General features: G+C 37.9%; 1 protein-coding gene across 1 annotated transcript; it reads right to left on the minus strand.

The window, feature by feature from the left end:
* Nucleotides 1–1,145: 1,145 nt before the first annotated feature.
* Nucleotides 1,146–23,783, minus strand: C1H6orf118 (chromosome 1 C6orf118 homolog). The gene is made up of 10 exons (XM_034428499.3): nt 23,683–23,783; nt 17,480–18,172; nt 16,620–16,742; nt 14,995–15,054; nt 12,683–12,807; nt 11,169–11,227; nt 10,774–10,961; nt 7,783–7,836; nt 5,811–5,872; nt 1,146–2,640 (listed from the first exon to the last, which is right to left on the minus strand). The coding sequence occupies exons 2-10, from the start codon at nt 18,155–18,157 to the stop codon at nt 2,541–2,543; spliced, it is 1,449 nt and encodes a 482-aa protein (XP_034284390.1). The 5' UTR covers nt 18,158–18,172; nt 23,683–23,783; the 3' UTR covers nt 1,146–2,540.
* Nucleotides 23,784–24,986: the final 1,203 nt, after the last annotated feature.

The raw sequence follows: 24,986 nt of genomic DNA on the forward strand, positions 1-24,986 counted from the left end.
AATTTAAAAATGGGGAAACAGTCTGAAATTACACAGAATATATCACTAGTAGGAAGAATGAGGGTCAATAAGGGTACAACCACAGACAGACAAAATAAATTAAACTTTAACACAAGGTCTAAGCAGAGAAGTTACCTATTCCTTGGAGATAGTTGGAATTCTGAAGCAAAATCCTCTGCTCTTTTGTCCTTGGATCTCCCACAGCCTTGAGAGACAATTCCAACTATTTTTAAGGTTGTTGGAGAGATAGTACACAATAACATATTGTTTCATTCTTCTGAGTTCTGCACTGGTCTTCAAAGAGTTTGAATCCATGATAAACAAGGGTCAGCTAAACCAAGATTGTGCTTGATTCCTGTGCGTGCACTTCTTCCGCAGATTGAATTTTAAGTAGAAATGTTGGTAAGTGCAATTGCTTATAGCCAAGATACCACCTTACCAGTGCACCCATAAGAATAGATAAACGTTGGTTAGTACAGAGCACTGGTGGCGGGTAATGTTAATTTTAAAGTGTTTTCAACTGTGAAATGAAGAGTTCAGACAGCCATAGTACCGTCTGAGTTCTTCCTTGTGATATCTCATGTTTATCCTATTGCCACCTACTTTGCTATCTTTGCATCAGAGCCTCTAAGTAATCAAGAAATTCCTTGTGATTCTACTTCATTCTATAGAATTGTGTGATTAATTGATTAATCCTCACTTGCAGCCACCAAACCGAGTTTTGCAGAAGGAATCAGTAAGTCACTTCCACTGAATAAACTGAATTACATTCCATGTATATGAAATGCTTTTTGCATCAAAGTCATAAAGTAGAAACCCTTTCTGTCTATATAACAACAGAACTGTAATGATACTAGAAATCAAAACAGTTTATGAGTAAACATATGGAAATAATCACCCGCAGAGAACTGATTCCTAAGGAAGCCCCTAATCTGAAATAAACCGTAAATTGCTTGTCTCGTATCTTTTTTCTCTATGATTTCATGGAAGACCTGTCATTTCCAGTACTTCTCACTAATTCCCCACCCACCCACTATTCATGGAAAATCTATCAGTACTGTTCAAATCATAGCCAACTTAGCATATCAGAGTTATAGACTGCATATTCAGTACCACGAGCTATAACTAGATTGTAACACAGAAAATTAATTTTTATATTTTTATTGTCCATATATCAAAGAGTTGTCACTGAGAAAACTTCAACTTTATTGAAAGGACAGCCCTACAAGCAAAAAAATAAATGCCTCAGAAACAAAAAGATACTGTTAACAATGCAAGAGATCAAATTTAGTAATGGTTATCGGCTTCCCCATATTTCATGCCGTTGGTTTTTCATTAGGGTTACAAATAACTCGTTGCAGCAGCAATCTTTGGCGTTACTAACTCAAATTAAATTGAAGCAAAAGGTTCTGAAGGACAGAAGTTGCTTTTGAAGTGAACCAACAATGGGGAATTTCCTTTAGTCAGAGGGACATTTTTTAAAAAAGAAGAAAGTATATAGCCTTTGAGGGTCTCTATGGCTGGAGCTATCAGAACATAATTGAAATAAGCAAAGTCCAATTTTTCATCTTTTGATGAAGGGGACTGGGCAGATTTAATGGGCTTTTACTCCTCCATGGGAAAAGCGGGCTGATTGGAATAGAATTGAAGGCTCTTTTGGGAACAGACTGAAACCCTTAACCTCCTCAAATCAGTACAGTTTTGGCCATGCTCATTCTGGAAAAGTGGAGGGCCTCTAAGGATTGCAAAAGTAAGATGGAACACATATGGCTATAGGCCCTACCAGTGAACTAAGGAACTTCGTTTTTCTTTCAGTACCCTTTTCCCAATAATACCAATAGCATTATTAATCCAATGGTTCTCTGCACCTGTTGAAAGTTTAAGTGCATAGTATATAATTGTGTGCTAATTCCAATTATATATTCTATATATACATTTCCATAAATCAAGATTGCTCATAATAAATCTAACGAACACTAACCCACATAAATGCAATTGAATAGATAATTAGAAACATCTACTGCAAGAAAATATGTACCACATTATGAGATGTCAATTAGACAGTCAACAGACAGGTGAAAAGCATTAAGGACAGCGAAGGAGACGGAGGAGGAATTCTTAACACTGAATATTACATTTTCTTTCTTATTGCCTCCGTTAAAAAATGTTGAAAAGTCTCAGTAAAGTTCATAGTTTTGGTCTGTCAGTCATTTTACTTCTTAAAGAGAAATATTTATACTTTTCAAGTATTTATGACAATGGCGAACATACATGAGCAATCATTAAACCAAATAGGATGGTAGAATCGTAGTCAGAACCATAACTAGCAATCACTCTATTTCTAGGGTAGAATGCAACAAAAATTCTACAGTGGCCTTTTTCATTTAGTGAAGGTACCTGTTTATAGGTAACTTGATAGGTACCTCTCGATCTGCTGGTCATCTTCCTACTTGCTCTTGGTTTTATGAGAATAGCATGGTTTAATGTAGTTCTCATACCATCCATTTTTCTGTAGGAGCAGTTGTGTTTTACAAATTAAATCAACGTTGGAAGGATGGCTGAGAAAATAATCCAAGTGTATTTTTAACAATATCTTCTCCAAGAGGTTTCAAGAAGTCTCTCACTAACTCCCACAAATACCTACAAATAAGAGAAATACAGTAAGGAAAAGGCATACTTATAACTAATGCTTATTAGTGGAAGTATTTGACAGTTATCTTCCCCAATTGGTTCCTCTTCTGATGCATTATATTGCCTGTGTTATCATTCCAACCAGTATGGCTACATCAGGAAAGAACCAGTCTGGCATAGTTAGCGATTCCATTATTCCCCTTTCTTTATATCCATATATCTGGAAAATGTCTTTTTTCTTCAAAATGATTTAAGGCTAATTAAGTCATGACAGATATTCTAATGAAGATGGCATATTACAGAAATAATGAACAATATTTGTTTTGATGGTTTGCCAGTATTTTTATTTACTGCAGATTCCTATTGACAAGGCCACAAGGATCTTTATTTCTTAGTAGACATCTTCATGCAGTGAAATCTATTCTAAACTGTTCAAGGGAAGATACAGGTTTTTAGTAAGAGTCTGTGTATGAGGATTCTGTACAAGCCTTGGCCCTTTCCCTAGCTGTCACTAATTTTTCTTAAATCCAAATTAAGCTTGGTAGTCTTAAGTTTGAAAAAAGTGGGGTTGACAGGCAGCAAATTAGGAAGGGGGACTCAACACATGGGAAAAATATAGAAAAAAATGTTTGTTTCATTGTGAATACATTCACTCTCTTTCACTTGCTTTTCCCATATGGACTTTGCAGTTTAAAATGTTATAATATTTCATTATTTTAGTCAACTGTATTTCATTTTTATGCCAATTTCTCACTCGTTATGTGGAACAATCTTGAATAATAGAATAACAGAGTTGGAAGGGACATTGTAGGTCATCTAATCCAGACCCCTGCTCAAGCAGGAGACCCTATAACATTTCTGACAAGTGGCTGTGCAGTCTCTTCTTGAAAGCCTCCAGTGATAAAGCACCCACAACTTTTGAAGGCAAGCTGTTCCATTGGTTGACTGTTCTCGCTGTTAGAAAATTTGTCCTTATTTCTAGGTTGAATCTCTCCTTAATCAGTTTCCATCCATTGTTCCTTGTCTGGCCTTCGGTGCTTTGGAAAATAGGTTGTCCCACTCCTCTCTCTGTGACAGCCCCTCAAATATTGGAACACTGCTATCCTATCGCCACTGGTCCTTCTTTTCACTAGATTAGCCATGCCCAGTTCCTGCTACTGTTCTTCCTATATTTTAGCCATATGTTTCATAATATTGATCCAGAAAGTAAAATAAAAAAAAAATTCCAATATAGTCCATATTAAAAAATAAATATATTAAAGACACTGGGGGGGGGGGAAACACCATAAAACCACTGAGTATTTCAGAACTCAGAAGGAATGGGCCTTATATTGTGTCCTCCAGTCAGTGAAAATCATAACAGCACTTAAGAAGCTGTGGCTTTTGGAGTAGATGCACTGTTAATCTCTTCCCTGCTGGTCATTAATATCATTCAAAGACACTGAAGAACAGCCAGGGCTAACAGACAAGGCAATTCTGACTACATACAACAGGACACTGACCCATAGTTCTGCTCCCAAGATGGATGTGGATTCTCCCTTCTCCCTGGTTTTCAGAGTCACTCATCTGTTAGTGTAAAGCAGGGGCCTCCAACCTTGGCAGCTTTAAGACTTGTGGACTTCAACTCCCATAATTCCTCAGCCAGCAAAGTTGCCAAGGTTGGAGACCCCTGGTGTAGAGCAGTGTTTCTCAACCTCAACAACTTTAAAATATGTGGACATCAACTCCTCTGCCAGCATGCTGGCTAGGGGATACTGGGAGTTGGAAGCCCACAGGTCTGAAAGTTGCTGAGAAATACCAGTGAAGCTTCACAAATACTTCACACACTTCCAAAACAATCATCACAATATAAGGGGAACAAAATTTGAGAGCACTCTCATGTATGAGCTATCTTGTGCAAATATTCTCACCTCATCATATTATTTAAAACAGTGCAAATTTGCACTTTACTGGGAGCAAACTAGAACATTATCTTAGGAGTTTAGTGCTTTTTTAAAAAAAAAAACCTTTAATAAGGGCATTTCTTTAATTGTCTCAGAGCTAATTACTTTTAATTATTAACAGGCTCTACAAGACTAATTAAACTGGTGTTCCATTATCTGTAACTAAATGACTTGATTATTACTTTTATTTCTGAAGTTTTAAAATAATAAGGCATATCATTAACAAGCAAAGTAGGTTGGTTTTTGTGCTTTTTGCATTCCCGTCATAATTATTTTCATTCTTCTTGCAGGAATGCAAGCTGACCTTACCCTCTTAAACTTCCTCTTGCTTTTATAATATGTATGTCTCTTTTCATGGTATAATGGACAATAGCAGATGTTTTTCTTCACCCTGGAAAATCCTTCCATTGGCTGAGCAATAATAACTACTAATGGGAATTTGTCAATAATTATTCATGTATTAATTAGTAATTATCAATGGGAATTAGTTCATGTTCAAAGGACTGTTGGTGATGTATGATCATTCATCATCAGAGCTTCACATCGTTTATCAAAAACTGTCATAGAACTATTGTTGAACAACTCGTAAGCATGGATATTAACACCATATAAAAACTTTCAAAAAGATATTAGTACACATGGTTTTTTCATAATCAAATTTAGTTTTCATAGCACTAAGCGGTGAGATCATTACACAGCCCTGCATTGAGTATACATAGCAATGCGGTTATTCAGAATGTAAGTAACACCATTAGCACCATTCTAGGCACATCTGCTTAACAAAAAAATCCATTGAGTAATGAAATGTGTATAACAGGGGAAGACAATCTTCTGCCCTCCAAATGTTTCATACTACATAACCTTGATTTCTTGCTTGTAGCCAGGAGCCAGTGAGGCACTTACTTCTGTAAATTAGTACTAATTTTTAAATTATATTGTGGGAAAGAACCTGTGGTAGGTGTGTGTATGTGTGTAAAATTAATAAAAAATTGTTTTGGAAGTAATAATTTTCATATGGAAAGAACTTCATTCCATTTCTGATGAGCCCAACCTCTTGTTTAAGCAGAGATAAAGAAAACGTTCTCATGATATATGCAGGACTTTATTCCACTGTTTGTACTACATTACATGGATCCAGTTGTTAGCCCTGGAAATAGGGGTAAATGCCAAGGATGGCCAATAAATTCTAGTAGAATTTAAATCCTATCTGGCTTCCATTAAAACCTTCAGACTTACCCCTGGTTTGCTTCATTTAACTTCTGCCTTCTTAGTGATGCTCTGATACTATATTCAGCATCCTATCACACAAAACAGTTCAAGATCCGATTATTACATTTTGCATTACAAAGCTATAAAATGCATCATTATTTATTATCTCAGGCATCTTTAGTCATGCCTAACAGGTGCCATTCTTAGTACCCTTCAGACTCCTTCAGACTCCTTGCAACAGCCATTGGAAACAATATAATATGCGCTGTTAATGCAGAGCAGGAAGGGAGCACAAAGCGGGCCAGCTTATCCCCAGATCTTATACCTAGGATGCCCCCGATAATAACCTGCAGGGCAGAATAAACATATTCTTGAATTTTAATTCTAACATTTTAATTTTTATATACTGTTTTTATATTTTATATTTATATTTTTGATGTTTTATTGTACAGCACCCAGAGTCCCTCTTTGAAGGAGATGGGTGGTTTAGAAATGTGAAAAATAAATAAATGTTGGTTACAGCCCATATTTATTCTCAAACTATTAAAAAAGAGAAAGCCTGTCTGGTTTTGTGGTTAAGGCACCAGGCTAGAAAGTGGCAGATTGTGAGTTCTAATCCTGCCTTAGCCATGAAAACTGGGTGAGTTTGGGCCACTCCTCCTCAACCCAACCCCTCCGAGATAGAAATTTTAAAAAATTAAGAGTGGACTGAATCACTCTTTTTCCTTCACTGCATTACCAATTTATTTCCATCACGCCAGAGCAAACTTAGTAATGTGCAAAGAGGAAGTTTGGGAACAATTTATTTCAGAGGACTTGTCTCCAACTCTTTCCCATTCCTGCCCTCTCATCTCATCAAGCCAGTTTTGATCCTGTCTCACACTCATCTGGAATCTAGGCATGGTCAAAGTGGGATCCACATTTTCTAAAAGACGTGAGTAGCAAAGATGGTATATGACAATCACAGTCTTCAGGATTCAAAGACTGATATTGTTGTGAGCATCTATGAACAAGGTTACCAGATATTTAAACAAGCAAAGAAGGACACAGACCAGGGGTGAAATGCTACCGGTTTGGGCCAGTTAGCCTGAACCGGTAGTAAAAAAATGCTAAAAACAAGTAAAAAAATGTTCTGACGATCGAGCGACACAGCTGATTGTCACACAGCTGATTGTCACACAACTGATTGTCGGAACTTTGTTTAAAAAACTTTTTAAGCATTTTTTAACTATTGGTTCACCAGAACCAGTAGTAAAAAAAATTGTTTTAAAAAGTAAAAAAAAAGGTTCTGACGATCGTGCAGCACAGCTGATTGTTGCACAGCTGATCGTTGGAACTTTTTTTTTACTTTTTAAGCATTTTTTTACTACCAGATTGGTAGTAAAAAATGCTTGAACAGAAAAAAAAAAGTTCCGACAATCAGCTGTGTAACAATCAGCTGTGCCGCACACAAAGCAAACCTGTAGCAGATTTTAGAGCATTGCGCAGAAGAGCGTGCACATGGCCCCGTTGCAAACCGGTAGTAAAGGTAAGTAGAACCCACCCCTGCCTCACCCATATCAGCCTCCAAAGGCAGCTGCCTCTCTGGTGGATGGGAAATATGAGACAGCCCTGGCTCTATCTCTGCGTCCAATGCAGAGCATCCACCAGAGCCTTCTCCAGACTCCAGAACTGGTCCACGTTTCTCCCCAACCTCCTCATCATCCAAGTCTGCCACCAGCTCCGCTGGCAGCTGGTGGGCCACAACACCAACACTTGCTCCAAATGACCTTAGGGTAGTCTATAAGGAGGAGCAATTCAGATGGGCAGCTTCATACTATACTTCCACTATTCCATTACTCTGATACCATCATCTTTGCATACTGTTTCCTTTCAATCAGAGCAGATTTTATTGTTACTCTCTGGAAAGATCTTCTCATCTCCATCTATAAATCAGGCCCCAAATAGGTCATGTCTGTTTTGGCAAGGTCAAGCCCAAAGCACCGCTCTATAAACTTACCCTTATTTGTATTTTTAAAAACTTGTTTGAGGCCTCAAGTTTGCTTGCTTCTGCCTGCAAAAGCCATGAACACAGGATTTCTGAATTATTTCACTATATCTATTCATCAATAAATGATTATCAATCTTTTATCAAATATAGTTTAATATTATATTAGAGTCTAAGTATAAAAATAACAATGCTATTGTCTTCAATAAGCAAGCACTTTGGTAGAGTGGTTAAGGCACCAGAAATTGGATAATGTGGGATCTAGTTCCATCTTAGGCTCACCTTAGCTTGTGCTTTTAAAAAAAAACAAGCATCTGAACCTGTTTTCTAATGAGTCAGAGATTTTATGAAGTTACCCGCGATTCCCTACTTTAGACTCTTCATTACCTATATCTAAACCTTCATTTCCATGTGAGAGAAGTCTCTGCTTGCTTGTTTGTTTGTTTATTTATTTATCACATTTATATGGCTGCCCATCTCATGATAAGTGAGATGGGCTCACGATAAAATAACTAATATATTAAAAAATCATTATTAAAAACATAAAAGTCATTATTAAAATACAAAAACCACAAACAACAAAATATTAACCACAATAGTGGACCCACGTTAAATCACCAATCCCCTGGCACCCCCAGGCAAGATAACATACTCTGCTCTTGGGGAACATACAGAACATTAACAGGGATATACCTAACCTCACCTGAAGGAACCTTTGTGGATTTTGTATTGATCTACAGGAGAAAAAGTATTATGAAAAGATGACAATGGCCTGCTTCTGCACAAAGATCAGGGGTGGGATTCTACCAGTTCGGACCGGTTCTGGCGAACCGGTAGTTCCGACAATCAGCTGGGAGCAAACCGGTTTACTCCGACGATCAGCTGGGAGCGAACCGGTTTGTTCCGACGATCAGCTGGGCCCGCCTGCCCGCCCCTGCTCTTTCCTTACCTTTATCATCGCAGCTGATTAGCGCGGCAGAGCAGATTGCCATGCCTCATCTGTTTTAATTCCCTAGCACTAATGTCGAAGGTGATTTTTCATTCAACTGTGCACACACGCACAGCGCGTGTCTGGTGCAGGTGCACATGAAGCGCACGATCACAGAACCGGTTGTTAAACCAGAAGAATCCCACCACTGACAAAGATAATATAAATAATGCTCTCCTCTTACAGTCATGTACACATATATACAATCCAGTATATACACAAGAGGATCATAACAGTACAGAGTTATATTTAGGCTACCAAATCCAAACCCTTATTCAATGCAGGAAATCAAAGCATCTCCAAAAGTTGGCTGGTCTTACAATAAAAATATAAAACTATATTTTATTAAAAAATATATAAAATAATAGAAATAGCACTTAGACTTATATACCTCTTCATAGTGCTTTACAGCCTTCTTTAAGTAGTTTACAGAGACAGCATATTGCCCCCAACAATCTACATCCTCATAATAATTAAATTAGTAAATCCAGATCTAATTTTTCAATTTAAATACTAAAGCAGTAAGCTAAAATCAATTGAATGCTATTCTTTATAATTAAGTCCCAATTCCTGGAAGAATTTGGATTTTCACCTCTTCTGGGAGACCCTAAGGGAAAGGACCCAATTCCAAAGAGGAGTAGCTACTGTATAGAATAGTCTCAGGAAGTTACACTCCCTGGATTAAACTGTAGTTTAACTAAACATAGTCTGTTTCTGAATAAAGACTGATTTACAAACTGGGGTGGCTTAGTGTGAACGAAGGCATTGTTCACGTATGTTTCTGCAAATCATAATTCATTATTTCTAAGACTGAACTATGTGTCTAGTTAAGAATGGAACCACACCTAAAGAGAGGGAGAATGAGGAATGGTAGAATGTGTGAATCTCAGACTTAGCCTGGGCAGGCTTTTCTTGTAAACAGAAATCATGATTTATTGTTAGATCTAAAAGAGACAATAGCATGAGGAGTCCTAGGTGTTCTCTGCGCCTGGCTGTTTTCTTGACATTTCATTACCCAAACTAGGTTACATGGAGAGCACCAGGGATCCTCATTTCAACCCTGACCTACAAATAATCTCCTTTATCAGTAGATTTATTTATTTTATTTACTTATTTGTCAAGAATGTATTAGGTAATTTGTATAAGTATAAGCATGAATTGAATACATAAAATAGATACGAATAGAGGAAACATTAGGACAGGGACAGTAGGCATGCTGGTGCTCTTATGCACGCCCCTTACAGACCTCTTAGGAATGGGGGAGGTCAACAATAGACAGTCTTAGGTTAAAATTTTTGGGGTTTTGGGATGAAACCACAGAGTCAGGTAGTGCATTCCAGGCACTGACCACTCTGTTGCTGAAGTCGTATTTTCTGCAATCGAGTTTGGAGTGGTTCACTTTAAGTTTGTATCTATTGTGTGCTCGTGTATTGTTGTAGTTGAAGCTGAAGTAGTCATTGACAATAGGACATTGTAACAGATAATTTTATGAGCTATGCTTGGGTCAGACCGAAGGCAGCATAGTTCTAAGTTTTCTAAGCCTAGAATTTCATGTCTGGTGGCATAAGGTATTTTGTTGCGAGCAGAGGAGTGGAGAACTCTTCTTGTGAAATATTTCTGGACGTGTTCAGTTGAATTAATGTCCAAAATGCAGTGCAGGTTCCAGACAGATGAGCTGTATTCAAGAATTGGTCTAGCAAATGTTTTGTATGCTCTGGTTAGTAGTGTGATATTACCGGAGAAGAAGCTACAGTATGCAAGATTAGGTTTACAACTCTTAATGCCTTTTTGGCGATGTTGTTACAGTGGGCTTTGGCACTTAGATCATTAGATATGAGTATTCCAAGGTCCTTGACAAAGTGAGGGTCATCTACAAGGTCGTGTCCACTCAACTTGTATTTTGTGTTCTGGTTCTTTTTGCCGATGTGTAAGATAGAGCATTTGTTGGTAAATGATAGTTTCAAAGCCCTGAAGCATCCTATTTCTAATCACCGAACTTAAACTTCATGCCTTACCTCTAATTCTTTCACAGTCTTTTGTTTAATATTTATAATGCCGCTGAAAGTCATCGTGGTTTTAATTTCTTTCTCAATGGCTTGAATTTCCTCCCATTTCATAATGATTTGGCACCTCAGAGATGTCAGCAGCTCAGCACTGGCTTTAGAAGTGGCTTCTATCCCTGCTTTATCACCTTCTTCCTTTTCTGTGGGCAAAGAAAGAACAAGAACTTTTACTGAAGGGTTTCTCTTGAGACATGACATGAAAGGACCTGCTGACAAGGGCAGTCAATGTGATACACTTCTAGGGGAGGACAAGACAAGTCTCTCCTTTGACCATTCTCCTTTAAGGTCTACAAGGCATACAATATATATGTCAGTAGATTCTCATTCCATGTAATCTTATTACTTACCTGTTGCTCTTCTATCAGTCTGGCTCACCCAAAGTTCAATTTCCAATTTATTTCTAAGTCTAAAATAGAAAAAAAAAAAAAGGAGAGAGAAATCTCTCATTAAATCCAAGCAAGTTGCATGGTTTTTCCACTCAGTGAAGAAGGGGAAGAGCTGACTGTAGGAAATACCATTACTAAGTTTGCCAACAATGCAAGAATTGACTCAGTTTTGCATACAGTTACTCTCCCCATTTTTTTCTGGGCAGAAAAAACAAAAAAGTAGACTTGAATTACACGTCCATGTAATATGTCTTCAGTCCATAGACTGGGTCCAGGGGTGGGTTCTACTTACCTTTACTACCGGTTCGGAATGGGATCACACTTCTGCGCATGCGCAGATTGCCAATGATGACATCCGGGGCATTGGGTGGGGCCTCCTACCGGTTTTACTACTGTTTCTTGCAAACCAGTCCAAACAGGGGGCAACCCACCACTGATTGGGTCCAGAGGCATTCTTAGAAAATAAGTATGTTCAAATATAGCAGCCACACACTGAATTTTAAAAGAATTAAGATAATATAGATTTTCAAATACTGAGTATATCAGGGAGTCTGATAGACAATAAAGGATGAACTCATGAATAGATTGGCATCCATGGCACCATGCTGAGAAGCATAGGTTTATGTCATGATGCCCTTGGCTCAGGTGAAATCCAGCAGGTTCTAACAGGTTCTGGAAAACCAGTAGCAGAAATTTTGAGCAGTTTGGCGAACCGGTAGCGGAAATTTTGAGTAGTTCAGAGAACTGTCAAATACCACTTCTGGCTGGCCCCAGAGTGGGGTGGGAATGGAGATTTTGCAATAACCTTCCCCCAGGAGTGAGGAGGAATATGGATTTTGCTGTATCCTTCCCCTGCCACGCCCACCAACCCATGCCCACCAAGCCACATCCACAGAACCAGTAGTAAAAATATTTGGATTTCACCACTGCCTTGGCTGCCTGGCAAATACTATGTGCAAAATATAATTTGAACAAGGAAGGAAGGAAGGAAGGAAGGAAGGAAGGAAGGAAGGAAGGAAGGAAGGAAGGAAGGAAGGGCATACAGTCCATATCTTCAAAAACGCAAATACAAATGACAATGGCAAACTGTCATTATCTGCTTAGAAAAAGGTCTGTTTAAAGTATGCATTTTAAGCATAAGTTGGTTCAAATATACATATGGCAAAGGAATGAATATAAATCTAAAAGCATGATTTAATTGGTTAATATGAAAGAATGAATTAGGTGATGAGGGGTTCTGAATGAGGGGCAGACCTTTTTGACGGGAGGTTGTTTTTTATATATAGAATCAAATGTGCATCTTGGGAAATGAATGATGTGGGAAAAGATGCTGCACTGGACATACAAAAGAGACCAGTTAACATATCAATAATTAAAAGTGATATACAATAACAAACCAAAAGAGTGGCCTGGATAATTTAACAGTAAACTGTTGATACTATGTCATATAAATATTGCACATTTACACAACTCACTCTTCATTTCTTGCTAAAGCCAATTTGCTTTTCTGCACAAGGTCCTGTATTGTCTGTCTGTTCTCTTCTATTTCATGAGTCATCACCATTCTTTTCTTCATGCCTTTGACTTGCTCTTGCAAAGTCTATGTTGTTATCCAAAAAAAATGAAACTAAATGAAACATTTAAATCATAAAGAAAACTAATACCTGTAGCAAAGCCAACTTATGCATTTTTTTTCTTAATCGGACACCTTACAAATCTGTCTTTCCTACCAAGAATTAAGATTTAGTTTTCAACCAAATTGGGGAATCCATTGATTAATGCTATAAATTGACGACCCGGATTGTGGGGGCAATAAGCCAACTTTGTATAGAACAACACCGCTTAGGGGCCCCCGAAAGCCCTAATAAGCAGGTATTTACAAAAAAGTATGCAGGCTATTGCTATAATGCATTGTAAGCTGCCCTGAGTCTACGGAGAAGGGCGGCATATAAATTGGACAAACAAACAAACAAACAAATAATGCTGATGCCCAGTCCTTTCAGCCTGTAAAGTCAATAAGGAAGAATCCTGGAATTTGCCACTCAAGGACATCTTGTTTACTACTTCCCCAACAAAACTTTCTTTTCATTTTGATGGAAGAATGCAAATCAACAATGTTAAGTACAATGCTTTTATAAAGCTATCAAAAACATATTCCAAGATATGCCAGTTAACACGCTTCCCCCAACACTCAGACAAAAATTCTGATCATTTGTCATGAAAAACAATAATATTGTCTACATTATATTTTCACACAGATAGAATGGGTTCTCGTTTGTTGTACATCATTTGAGTGCTGAATATACCTCACTACGGAATGAATGAGCACCATTGAAAAGCATAATGTCTGCAATGATATGTGAAAGGACTATTGAGCCTGAACTAAGGAGCAATTTCCCCTTATATGGAAGCTCTCACATAGTCATGGCACAAAGTTTTGAGAAGAGTTTTCCTAACAGAAAGGTGTACGAGAGCCTGGAAGAAAGATAGTCTAATACTTATGATTATTTATGGAGACAAAAACATTAGCTGTCCTGTGTCTGTGTGCACATGTGGAGAGAGAGAGAGAGAGAGCGAGGGAGGGAGGGAGGGAGAGAGGGAGGGGGGAGGGAGAGAGCGAGAGAGAGCACTGCTACACATTTTTCAAGACTAGTGTTCTGACCTAGGCTTCCTTAGAAAGGATACAGCACAATCTTAGTCCCGGCAAACCTCTTTAATTCATACAGCTGTGAATTATTGTCATTCCCAGTCCGAAAGGCTTCTCAAACAGTCTTTCAGGGGAGTGTTTACAAACACCCACCTTATCTCCCTTGGAATGCTGCCAGAGAACTAATTGCCACACGCAGGGCAAGGCCAAACTTAGCACAGAGTCAAACAGAGCTTTTCCAAAGCTTTTACTGACCAGATGAACTAATTGCTTCCTGCAAAAGATCACGTCCCGTTGGCTTCTCTTTTATATCTTATGGGAGGGGCCAATCATCTCCAAGCCTTACTGTCAAATTGACCCTGTTTTCTTAATTGTTTCTGTCTTCTGGCAGCTCTGTGCATGCGCACACTGGGAACAGGTTCCCACTGTTCTTCTGCCTCGCTGATGTCAGACTCCGGAGACTCCAGAGGCAGCAAAGAACTACCAGATGGCCTTGGCCCCCTCTCTGCCTCTGACTCAGAGCCCTTATCCGAGCCTTCCCCAGTATCCAGGACTGGCCCATGTTCCTCCTCAATCTCCTCACTGTCTGAATCTGCTGCCCGTTCTGCTGGCCACTGGTGGGCCATAACAACTAGTTACAAATGCAGAACATCTTGAAATACAACACAGCAAGATATAGACTAAATTGAAAGAAGAAGCAGATGAGAGGATTGTTCTTTAGGCAGTGAGGATGTGATTCTCCACTTAGTAAATTTCCAGGAAAAAGTCCAACAATTAGCCTGTTGTGTTATATTTGCATGAAGGTGTCCCTCTAAAGAGAGCATTTCCAAAAATTTGATTCTCTCGCTAATGATAGCCTAAATTTGCGCAAACTGTTCAGCCCCTTCAGTTGGACACTGTAAGGCAATTGTACTAGTAAACAGAATCTATTAGATATAGAAAGAAATCCCAGATTAAAGATGAAAATAAAATAAGAAGTACTTGGGTGATATGGTCTTGGAAGCCAGGGGCATCTAGAACATGATTTGTGACAATAAGTCATACTTTACATACCACCCCAAAACAATAAAAACTAATTCTTTTACAACAAAAGAGTTCCGGCAGTAGGCATTAATTTACATCAAAATAAAATAGTATTACTCTGTATTGCATTGAAGGCAAAGAATCCAGCAGAATCACCATGTAGAGCTCATATTCATTCTGTAGAAAAGAGCCAAAAAAAAAAAAAAAAAAGATAAGTCAGAAAGAGTTTGCCAGACAGTTAAATAAAATCCAAGTTTAGTGCAAGACACCCTGGAATCAAACTGTGATTAAATTATCACCATTCTAAAATAATTTTGCCCACTGAATTAGTTAAATATTGTACATTTCTTCCTTTAAATTAACTGATGATAAATTAATTGATTGGAACTTTGTGCATGTTTTAAAGAAGTAACCACTACTGTATAAATTCCTTTAAGTATTTACAGGATTTTGCTTCGTTTTTGTGGTTATTTGTGTATTATCAAGCAAAATTGTTGGTCAGAAATTGCTGAAATTATACTATTTAAGCATGGTACATTTAAGGATAAAATCTCAACTGTTTAGACACAGCTTCCTTCCAGACTGCAATAACATGCCAAAATCTGTATGAGCAAATTACATTCCAACAGTATTTCAAAAGCTCTATGGTGGAAATACATACATTCACACCTCTTCCATCAGCTCTCTAATGCATTCCAAGCTACAAATCAGACTCTAAACATGTCAAGAAGCTATGAAAACTTTCTCCTTTCTCCTTCTTTTCTTCACATTGAAGAGCATCTAATTTCACTCCTGACATTGCAGGCCTTTCCTCCCCCCATCAGGGTTCCAAGTAATACACTCATAGCAAATAGAATTCTGAGGCAGGTAGATTCCTGAAAGAATAGTTTTACTGGATTAGCACAGTTCTGGGGGAAACCGAGTCTGAAGGTTCCCACGGTTTTCATCTAATTAAAAGTAAAAGTTTTTCCCCTTTCCCAAACAATCAGTCACATGGTCCAATCAAAGTACCGTCTAGTTGCCTGGTAACTTCATTCCTCCCCCGCCCCTCCCTCCCCCCCTCTCTCTCTCTCCCTCCCTCCCTCCCTCCTCTCCCTCCCTCCGTCCCTCCCTCCCTCTCTCTCTCTTGCTCTCTCTCTCTCTCCACCTGTGGAAATGTTCTTGGTTCCCAGGAGAAAGTATTTTGTTTTGGCTACAAAACCCCAGTTATCTCTATTTCCTCCCTTCCTATCCGTCAACTCCAGTGTGGCAACACCAAAGCTTCAAAGTGGCTTCGGAGAGGCCAGCTTCAGGGTTGACAACTCCATCCATCCATCCATCCATCCATCCATCCATCCATCCATCCATCCATATCTATCTATCTATCTATCTATCTATCTATCTATCTATCTATCTATCTATCTCTATCTCTATCTTTTCCCACCTTTACTATTTGTATAATTAAAACAGCAAACATACATAATACTCCTTCCTTCTCCTCTTTTACCCACGACAATTGTATTAGATGAGTTGAGCTGAGAAAAATTGACAGGCCCAAAGTTACTCACCTACCTAAGGCAACACCACAACTCATAGTCTCCTGGTTTCTCATCCAGTGCCTTAACCACTAGACCTCATTAGGCCTTTTATAGAACATTTTATATTTTTAGAAAAATTATTGTTTTATAGAATATTTTATTAATCTTTGCATCGAGTTGGCTGAGTTACCTAAGACATTTTAAAATACTAGGCACAACACCTACTTTCACTTCCTTCAATATGTCACCAAATATCAAGGAACTATTACAGATATCTTCAAACACTTCACCAATAGCTTGTAATCGGTAGAAATGTGGACGTCTGCAGTCACAGATATTCTGAAGTGCCTGAAAGACAATCCATTTACAAGGTTACCTTAGTTGTTTTGGCTTGATTTCTACATGCAGTCTATGAAACAAGTCGAAAGATTATTTTGACCAATATATATATAAAATTTCTTTTTCAGCTGGAATTTCACTCCTTACGATTTCTGAATTCTCTACCTTTTTTTTTTTTTTTACTATCCATAGGAAGTCACTGGGAGGGTCCTAGAGGGTCCTACCTGGATTTGAAATCACTTTATAATTTTTGGAAGCTGGATATATACCTGGAAGCTCAGAGCTGAAGATTGCAAGACCTTTTGCCTAACTGCACATTGTAAAATGTGGTAGACATGGGAGGCAGGTTTGACTTCTAAGATCTGGAACCTCCTGGCAACATACCTATCAAATACAATTAGGGATTTCCTTAATTTGGGTGGGAGGATCATTTAAGGCCAGCAGGGATACATGTTTGTTTTAATCCCTTTTTAGCAATTAAACACACACATATACACAAAGAAGGAAAAATTTGCATCTATGTTTAAACATAGACATAAGCCCAATTCTAAAATCTTTAACAGAAAATACTGAAGGCCAATAAGAATGTTTTTGAGCCATCATCACTACTTACTGATGCTGAAAATTACAGTTCATGCATTTGGACTGAACCCAGTGTAGAAATAAAACCACTGGCATAAAGTGTGGTTTATCTTTTCACATGTCAATGCACAAACATTACAATTCCGTTGGACCCACTGACTTACCTGGGCCAACTTTTTTTCATGGCGCTCTGTTGACTTGCTCCCAATGAAATCATTCTCCAGCAAATCCTGCTTGGCAACGTACTCCTTCTGAACTTGCATGAACTTGTTATATTGGTCCTTTTTAGTCACACCAGCCAGATAGGAAGGTAAGAACCGGTATTCGTCTTTAAACTCCCCTGTGACACAAAGCCTGCTGCTCTTGATTCGTCTGTATTTCAACAATTTCATTTCTGGAATGTCCAGCTCTTCTCGTATAAGCTGCTTTGGAAGTGTGCCGGCTTCATCTTCAGGTTTCTCAGGAGCCTCCTTCTTTTGTCGTTTGAAAGCAGCGGTATTGAGTGACACGCTTACTGGTGCTCTAAACCTGGCCGGATGAACTGGGGACTGATAACCCAATAGGGAAGCAGATTTGGCACGGATGGGCACTGGAGGAACATCTTTGCCGCTGCTAACTTTTTCCAGCATTTCATGGGGTCCTCCAAGGGCATCCTCTTTGGCAGACGATAAGGTGGGTTTTTTGGAACTCTCCCAATAGTTGTATTTTGCAGATTTAGGGGGCTTGAAGAGCTTATTATGGTTTAGGTGGCCTGACACATAGAGCCGAATCTCAGATTTGTGAGCCTTTTCCACATCATCTAAAAGCTCTGACAGATGGGATTTTTGCTTCCTTTCTGCCATATGAAATGTTAGTCTCTGTACACACAAAGAAAATCATCAGCAAGCACCAAAAGGAAAAACGCATTTCAACATCTTTCATTTTCACCTAGACTATTTGACTGAAATGTGCATCACATACTTTACCTTGATAGGTAAAGTATGTGCTGCATATACTTTACCTATCAAGGCTAACTATTGGCTAACTATAGGGCAATTTGTCTCTGTAGGGCAATCTATACATAGGGATAAATAGATCTTCCCTGGGCAACAAAATGCTAACTTTTATTTCCCAAGCTTTATTTTATTTCAGGAAGAGGGCTTTGTCAAACTTACTAATCCATTTTACATCATAGTGCAATGGAGAAGAGAAAGCTAAATGCAAAAGGTGAGGCAGATTTTATGAACACACACAATATGTGCCACAATGTACTTGCATCTGGGAACAGTGTTCAGTGGATTTTGGCTGAAGCAAAGTTACACATTTTGCTTTCATGGTTACCATTTGTGTAATTATGTTTGATGGCTGCATTTGGGGAATTGTTTAAGCACTTAGCATTGTAGTCCCGCCTTAGATATGAAATCAGTTGGGTAAATTGGGCCAATCACTCTCTCTCAGCCCTTGGAAAAAAGCAAAGGCAAACCACTTCTGAAATCTTGCCAAGAAAACTGTAGGGACTTGACCAGAAAGCCACCAGGAATCAACAGTGATTCAAAAAAACAAAAACAAAAAAACCCAATAACAAAAACTATTGAGCTAGGTATTTTAGAAGATCTATAGATCTATATTCCCAAATGCATCTTTAAAAATGGAGCAAGATTATTCTTCACTCCAAAAAGATCATTTGAAGAACCAAAAAAAATCCATCACATTGTCAGAGCCAATTTAAAACAATTTAACCTGTAATTTTTACAACTAATTTTCCTTGGAAAATTAGTTGTAAAATCTCTCTATATAGAGAGGGGGGGAAGGGAGGGAGTAATGTGGTGGCTCAGCGTCTAAGACGCTGAGCTTGTCAATGAGAAGGTCAGCAGTTCAGCGGTTCGAATCCCTAGCGCCGCATAACGGAGTAAGCTCCCATTACTTGTCCCAGCTTCTGCCAACCTAGTAGTTCAAAAGTACGTAAAAAATGCAAGTAGAAAAATAGGGAACACCTTTGGTGGGAAAGTAACAGTGCTCCGCTTTTGGTGTTTAATCATGCCGGCCACATGACCACGGAGACGTCTTCAGACAGCGTTGTCTCTTCAGCTTAGAAACAAAGATGAGCACCGCCCCCTGGAGTCGGGAATGACTAGCACGCATGTGCAGGGGAACCTTTACCTTTACCTTATATATTATTATATATATTATAATAGTTTAATAATTTCCTTTATACACACATATACACACTAGTTAGGATATACTATGTATTATATATCCTAACCATTTACTATATTTTGCGGTAGCAGAGTGAGAAAAGTCACCATTGATTATTAGCATAGGTTAACTAATCTCTTCCTACTCCATGAAAAGGGCTATAAATTTGAAGGAATTCTCAACAACTGATACTCATTCATTCTTTATGTCCATAATAGTTTAAGAGATACAAAAGAAATGCAACTGTTAGCAAGCAGAATGTTTTATTTTCATTTTGCACCCCTCAGGACACAGAAAGGAAACAATTTGGAGGCTGTAGAAGACATTTGGCCTCAGAGTTTGGTGGGTGAGATCAAAGTGACAAAGAGATCTCATCAGAGGGTATTTAGATAAACTTTTCAGACCCTTTTAATTGGGATGGGTAATTTCCAATTATTAAAGTTTATTAGTACTAGGGGTTCTTCTAAAAAGGGGTGTAAATCCATCCCAGTAGCAAAATATTTTTTCCCCTCACCTCATTTTCCATACTCTGACTGGACATGTGTGATTTCACAGGGGTCAGTTTTCTTGTCAAGCTACATTGCCTCCTAGAAGAGCTGTCCTCAAGGTTTGAAACATTTTTAAACCCCGTGCAGTTGAAAAACAAATATTTTTACCATTAAATTTTAGAGGACAACTTTTGAGGGCAAAATAAGGGATAAATATTCTTCATCTTAAGAAGAATAGTAGTATCAGTAGACTAGTAGGAATACCACATTATGTAGTGGTAAAGAATCAAGTATAGTTGAAAATCATTTTAGAGTTACCCCAAGGTAATATCGGGGGCCAATAAATTTTACAAATAATAAATAATAATTACACATCATAATAAAATATGAATTCAAATGTCCATTTGAGGAGATATAATTATATCCTTAGAAAACATTCTCCATTCATGGCAGGCATTTTAAGCTCCATTCTTACAAAAAATTAACAGGAACTTACTTTTTCAAAACTAATAACCCACTGCCACTACCAACACCATTATTCTATTGCACGAGCCTTCTATAAGCTAATCAAATTCACCAGCATGAATAATCCTTGCTGTTTAGAGAATGTGTCTCTAAATGTTGTCTTTTTTTAATTAATAAATGGACTTAGTTTTATATTCTCATTTTGCAAAAGGTAATGCAGTCATTACTTCCAATGTATGGGGGAGCCCCTGGCCATGCCATATACAGACCCTCAGCAAGTTGGAAAAGACATGTTCTATATCTTCATTATACATTGCCCCAGTCCAATGACCAATACCATTTTGTTGGTATTTAATCTGGCATGCAGCTTGCTGCGCTTATAAACTTTCAACTGGATTTAGATGGCAGCAAAATTGAATGAATGAATGAACGAACAAATGAACGAGCCAATGAACCAATGAACCAATAAATAAATATTGGTAGCCTTGGTAGTACAGTGGTTTAATGCACCCTGTTATTAACACAGCTGCCTGCAATTTCTGCAGGTTCGAAACTCACCAGGCTCAAGGTTGACTCAGCCTTCCATCCTTTCTAAGGAAGGTAAAATGAGGACCCAGATTGTGGGGGTAATAAGCTGACTTTGTATAAATATACAAAAGTATAAAGGCTATTGCTTAACGCATTGTAAGCCGCCCTGAGTCTCCAGAGAAGGGTGACCGAAGTTATAACGGCATTGAAAAAAAGTGACTTATGATTGGTTTTCACATTTATGACTGTTGCAGCATCCCCCAGGGACACATGATCAAAATTCAAACACTTGACAACTGGCATGTATTTATGACAACTGCACTGTGATGTGATCACCATTATGATCTTCCCAACCAGCTTCCAACAAGCAAAGCCAATGGGGGAAGCCAAATTCATTTAACAATCACATGATTCACTTAACAACTGCAATTAGGTATAAAGGTTGTAAAATGGGGCACAACTCATTTCACAATTGCCTTGCTTAACAGTGGAAATTTTGGGCTCAGTTGTGGTCAAGGAGTACCTATAATCAGCAAGGGAATGCTGCACTTTTGATAACTTCCTTGTCTAGAAGACTTATTACTTAGCATGTAACATGCCTCCTGATGATTTGCCTAATACTTTCAGAACTAATACATCCCTTCCCACTCAGTTTAGCACCTCTTCTCTTCTGACTTTGATTTGTACAGTTAGGTCCTCCATGATCCAAAAGAGACCTTTCAGATTCTTACTGTAAATAGACTTAAGTAACTCAGGCTTTCCTATCACTATCTTATTTTCCTAAATAAAGTTTATCATTGTTGGGTTCTTGGAATTCTCTGAGCTTGCATCGCTGTAGGCATATGTTCAATTTTGAAGTCCTAGATGAATATGCCATCAGACTTTCAAGAGTATGGGGTTTTTTTCCCAAACAGAGACACTTGAAGATTTCCTGGGATAATAGAATTTTTGTGTAAATAAACTAAAGAGCTCCTTTGAAACCTGTGGTCAGAATTTCAAGTCCCTTTATCATCTACAAACATATCTGGAAATCAAGAAAAAAATATTCTGCAGAGACTTGCCAATGGACTCAGCTTAAATCTGCAGGGATAGGTGGTGTATATTCATAAGCATTTATATTATTTCTTGATATTAAGCAACTAAATGAACCACCATAAATGCTTTTTTTGATGCAAATGTTGATGTGCACTTCTGAGTGGCATATACCACCTGCATTCCAAAAGTGAACAGGACCAGGATTTAAAATAATTTGAGCTCAGTTAATATGATAATCTGATTATTCTGTATTTGGCTTTGCGTTCCTGTTGTGTCACATTAAATTACTGTTCACAGCAATTTCTGAAGGCTCTCTGGGATTCATACTCAAGACTTTGGTAGGTAATGCATGTGATTCTGAAATCACAGATTATATAGTTTTATGGTAAGTCTTTCTAAGAGCCTACTATTCTGCTTGCTGCAATTCTCTCTAGGCAATCAAATTTATAAACATTCACTTGGAGTAACCAGAATTCTTCAGTTGCTGCTAAATCAACCTGTAGGTTGTAAGCAGAAGAATTGACTTCATTGAATGAGGTCAGCTATGACCTGAAACATCTAGACAGCTTGACAAGAAGCAGCCATCTGAAAATGTCCCTGCTAGTTTTAATATTTATGTCATATTCAAATTATCTCCCATCATCCTTGACCACTGACAGCGCTGGTTGAAGATGGGATTTGGATGCCATGGCTTTGTGGAATGCTACAGGCTTCCTATATACATGTGTGTGTGTGCACTAAATGACAATTTACAGTATTGAGAGGTGGTGGGGTTGCTTTGTTTGTGCGAGAGTAGAAATAAGGTTAAATAAGGTTAAAAATAAGTCACATTCCTCATCAAGCTTTGACACAATATAGCTTACTTTTTGTAAACATGATTTCCAAAATTGAACAGTATGATTTAAAAGAGTCATTTCCAGAATCTAGGAAACCTCGCTCCACAGTTACTATTAATTCAAGCCATTAGAGACAGAACAGCTTCATCTACTAGAAATATTATGTCTACTTTGAAAACATTAAATACTTCGTAAGCATTTACCTCACCTCCAAATGAGCAAGCTGAAAAGACAGCTTTGGAACAATCTGAGGCAGAATTTATCTTCTGAATCCCTGTGTTGGGACATTTTCATGTACTGTATAAACTGTATGTACTGCTATGACAGTCTCAAGGAATTTTTTGTTTGGATTATTGCTTTTGGCATTATAAGTAGCAGAAATCGTCATTGATCTAGGCAGCTAGTTAAAATCTCAAAAATAATGCAAATAAAGCAATGTGAAGACAGATGGGGCAAACCAATCATGAATGGGAACGATAGAGCCTTAACACAACCATCATATCAATTATTTCTTTATTAACATTTAGAAAATGGTAAATATGAAAATACGTTAATATGTTATTTAATTTCTCTGTTTTATATAAATTCCAGAGCTGCTGGAAAACCAAAACTGAATTTGGTTTTCATCCATTACAATTCACTTCAAAATAATAAATTCAATTCTTGCTAAGAGTTTGTTTCTAGGAAGCAGTAAAATAACAGTTCTGTTTTGTAGGTTCAGCTTTCATGCATTGATCCTACTGGTCCTGAAAAATACTTATCCATTCCCTCCCCTCAAGATAATCTACAAAAACTACATAAATTAACACTGAGATTCATTTAAACTGAGCCCTAACTTACATTTCATAAGCTCCATAAAGTCTCTGGCATATCTGCTGTTAGCTTGGTATGTAGGCAAGGAAACCAGTCAAACATTCCGAGTTCTGCTTTGTGGCTGTTAAGCAACAGCACAGGACAGAAACATCTGATTAAAAAACAAAGCTTTCCTAAATATCATGTTTCTGCATGGTAACTTTTCTTCATGGAGGTATTGCATTTGAAAAATGCAACTTATTTTGTTGCTTGATCATCTGACTGAAACGAATTACATCACTCAACATGTGGTGATGTGTGCATCAGTCAAGGTGCATCAGTCAAGGTAAGGAACCAGCCATAGAAATGGTTTAAAAAGCAACAATAAAATCGAAGCCTATAGAAACCCCTAAGTTATCTACTACATCACTTGGTTATCAAAAAGTAACCAACAAAGCATTTGTGAGACGTCAGAAATACTTGTTGCTATTATTGATCCAGAGTACAATTTTCTATTTTGACAAAAATGGATGAATATGAGTTCTCCTATAACAGTACCTGATCCCAGGAAAATGTAACAAAATATAAAACTTGTGTAGGCATACTCAGCACATAATTACTTCACACATATTATCATAAATGGAGAGAATTATATTGTATATACATTTTAGTACCCTTTCCCAAGCTTTATAGTGTGTAAGCTCAACTTCCAGAATTACCCAACCAGCTAGTGTGCATCAGTTTAAGGAAATCTGCACTTGGGTGTGGAAACCTTACAAATGTACATTTTATGGTATGTTTTATACATTCTGTGAAAGTGTATCTGATAGAAAGTTTATAATGCTTGTATTCACACATCTTCATATGTTTAGCATTTATCAGATTACTATAGGATTTTCATGTAACATTTTGAAAACCTTGGTTGGTGATAACACCTTGACTGATCTTTTAAGCTAAGCAGACTCAGTCTGGGTAAGTATTTGCATGGAGGACTATCTGGGAATTAAAAATACTAAGATTTTTTTAAAAAAACAATCCCAAAGCAAAGCATTAGCAAGCCATTTCTGTACTTCTTATGATAAAACTTCATGGATTCAGTGAATGAATAATATTTGGAAGTGGTGCGTTAAAGGTTTAATGCAATGAGGCCACCCAGGGGAGAGGATGTTAAACCATTGTATGATATCCCATGTTATTTCCCACGAATGAAGGTAAATATGTGTCCCAGGATAATGTTGCAGGATCCAATCTGTGTTGGTCATCGGGATCTGAGTTTTTGTCTTTCGAGCTTTCAGACTCGGCTAGGCTAGAGAGAAGTTCCTGAAGATGGGCTCCAGCACGAGTCTAAAAGC

The sequence above is a fragment of the Pantherophis guttatus genome, chromosome 1 (genome assembly GCF_059756535.1).
Source record: "Pantherophis guttatus breed Tessera chromosome 1, ASM5975653v1, whole genome shotgun sequence".
NCBI lineage: Eukaryota > Metazoa > Chordata > Lepidosauria > Squamata > Colubridae > Pantherophis > Pantherophis guttatus.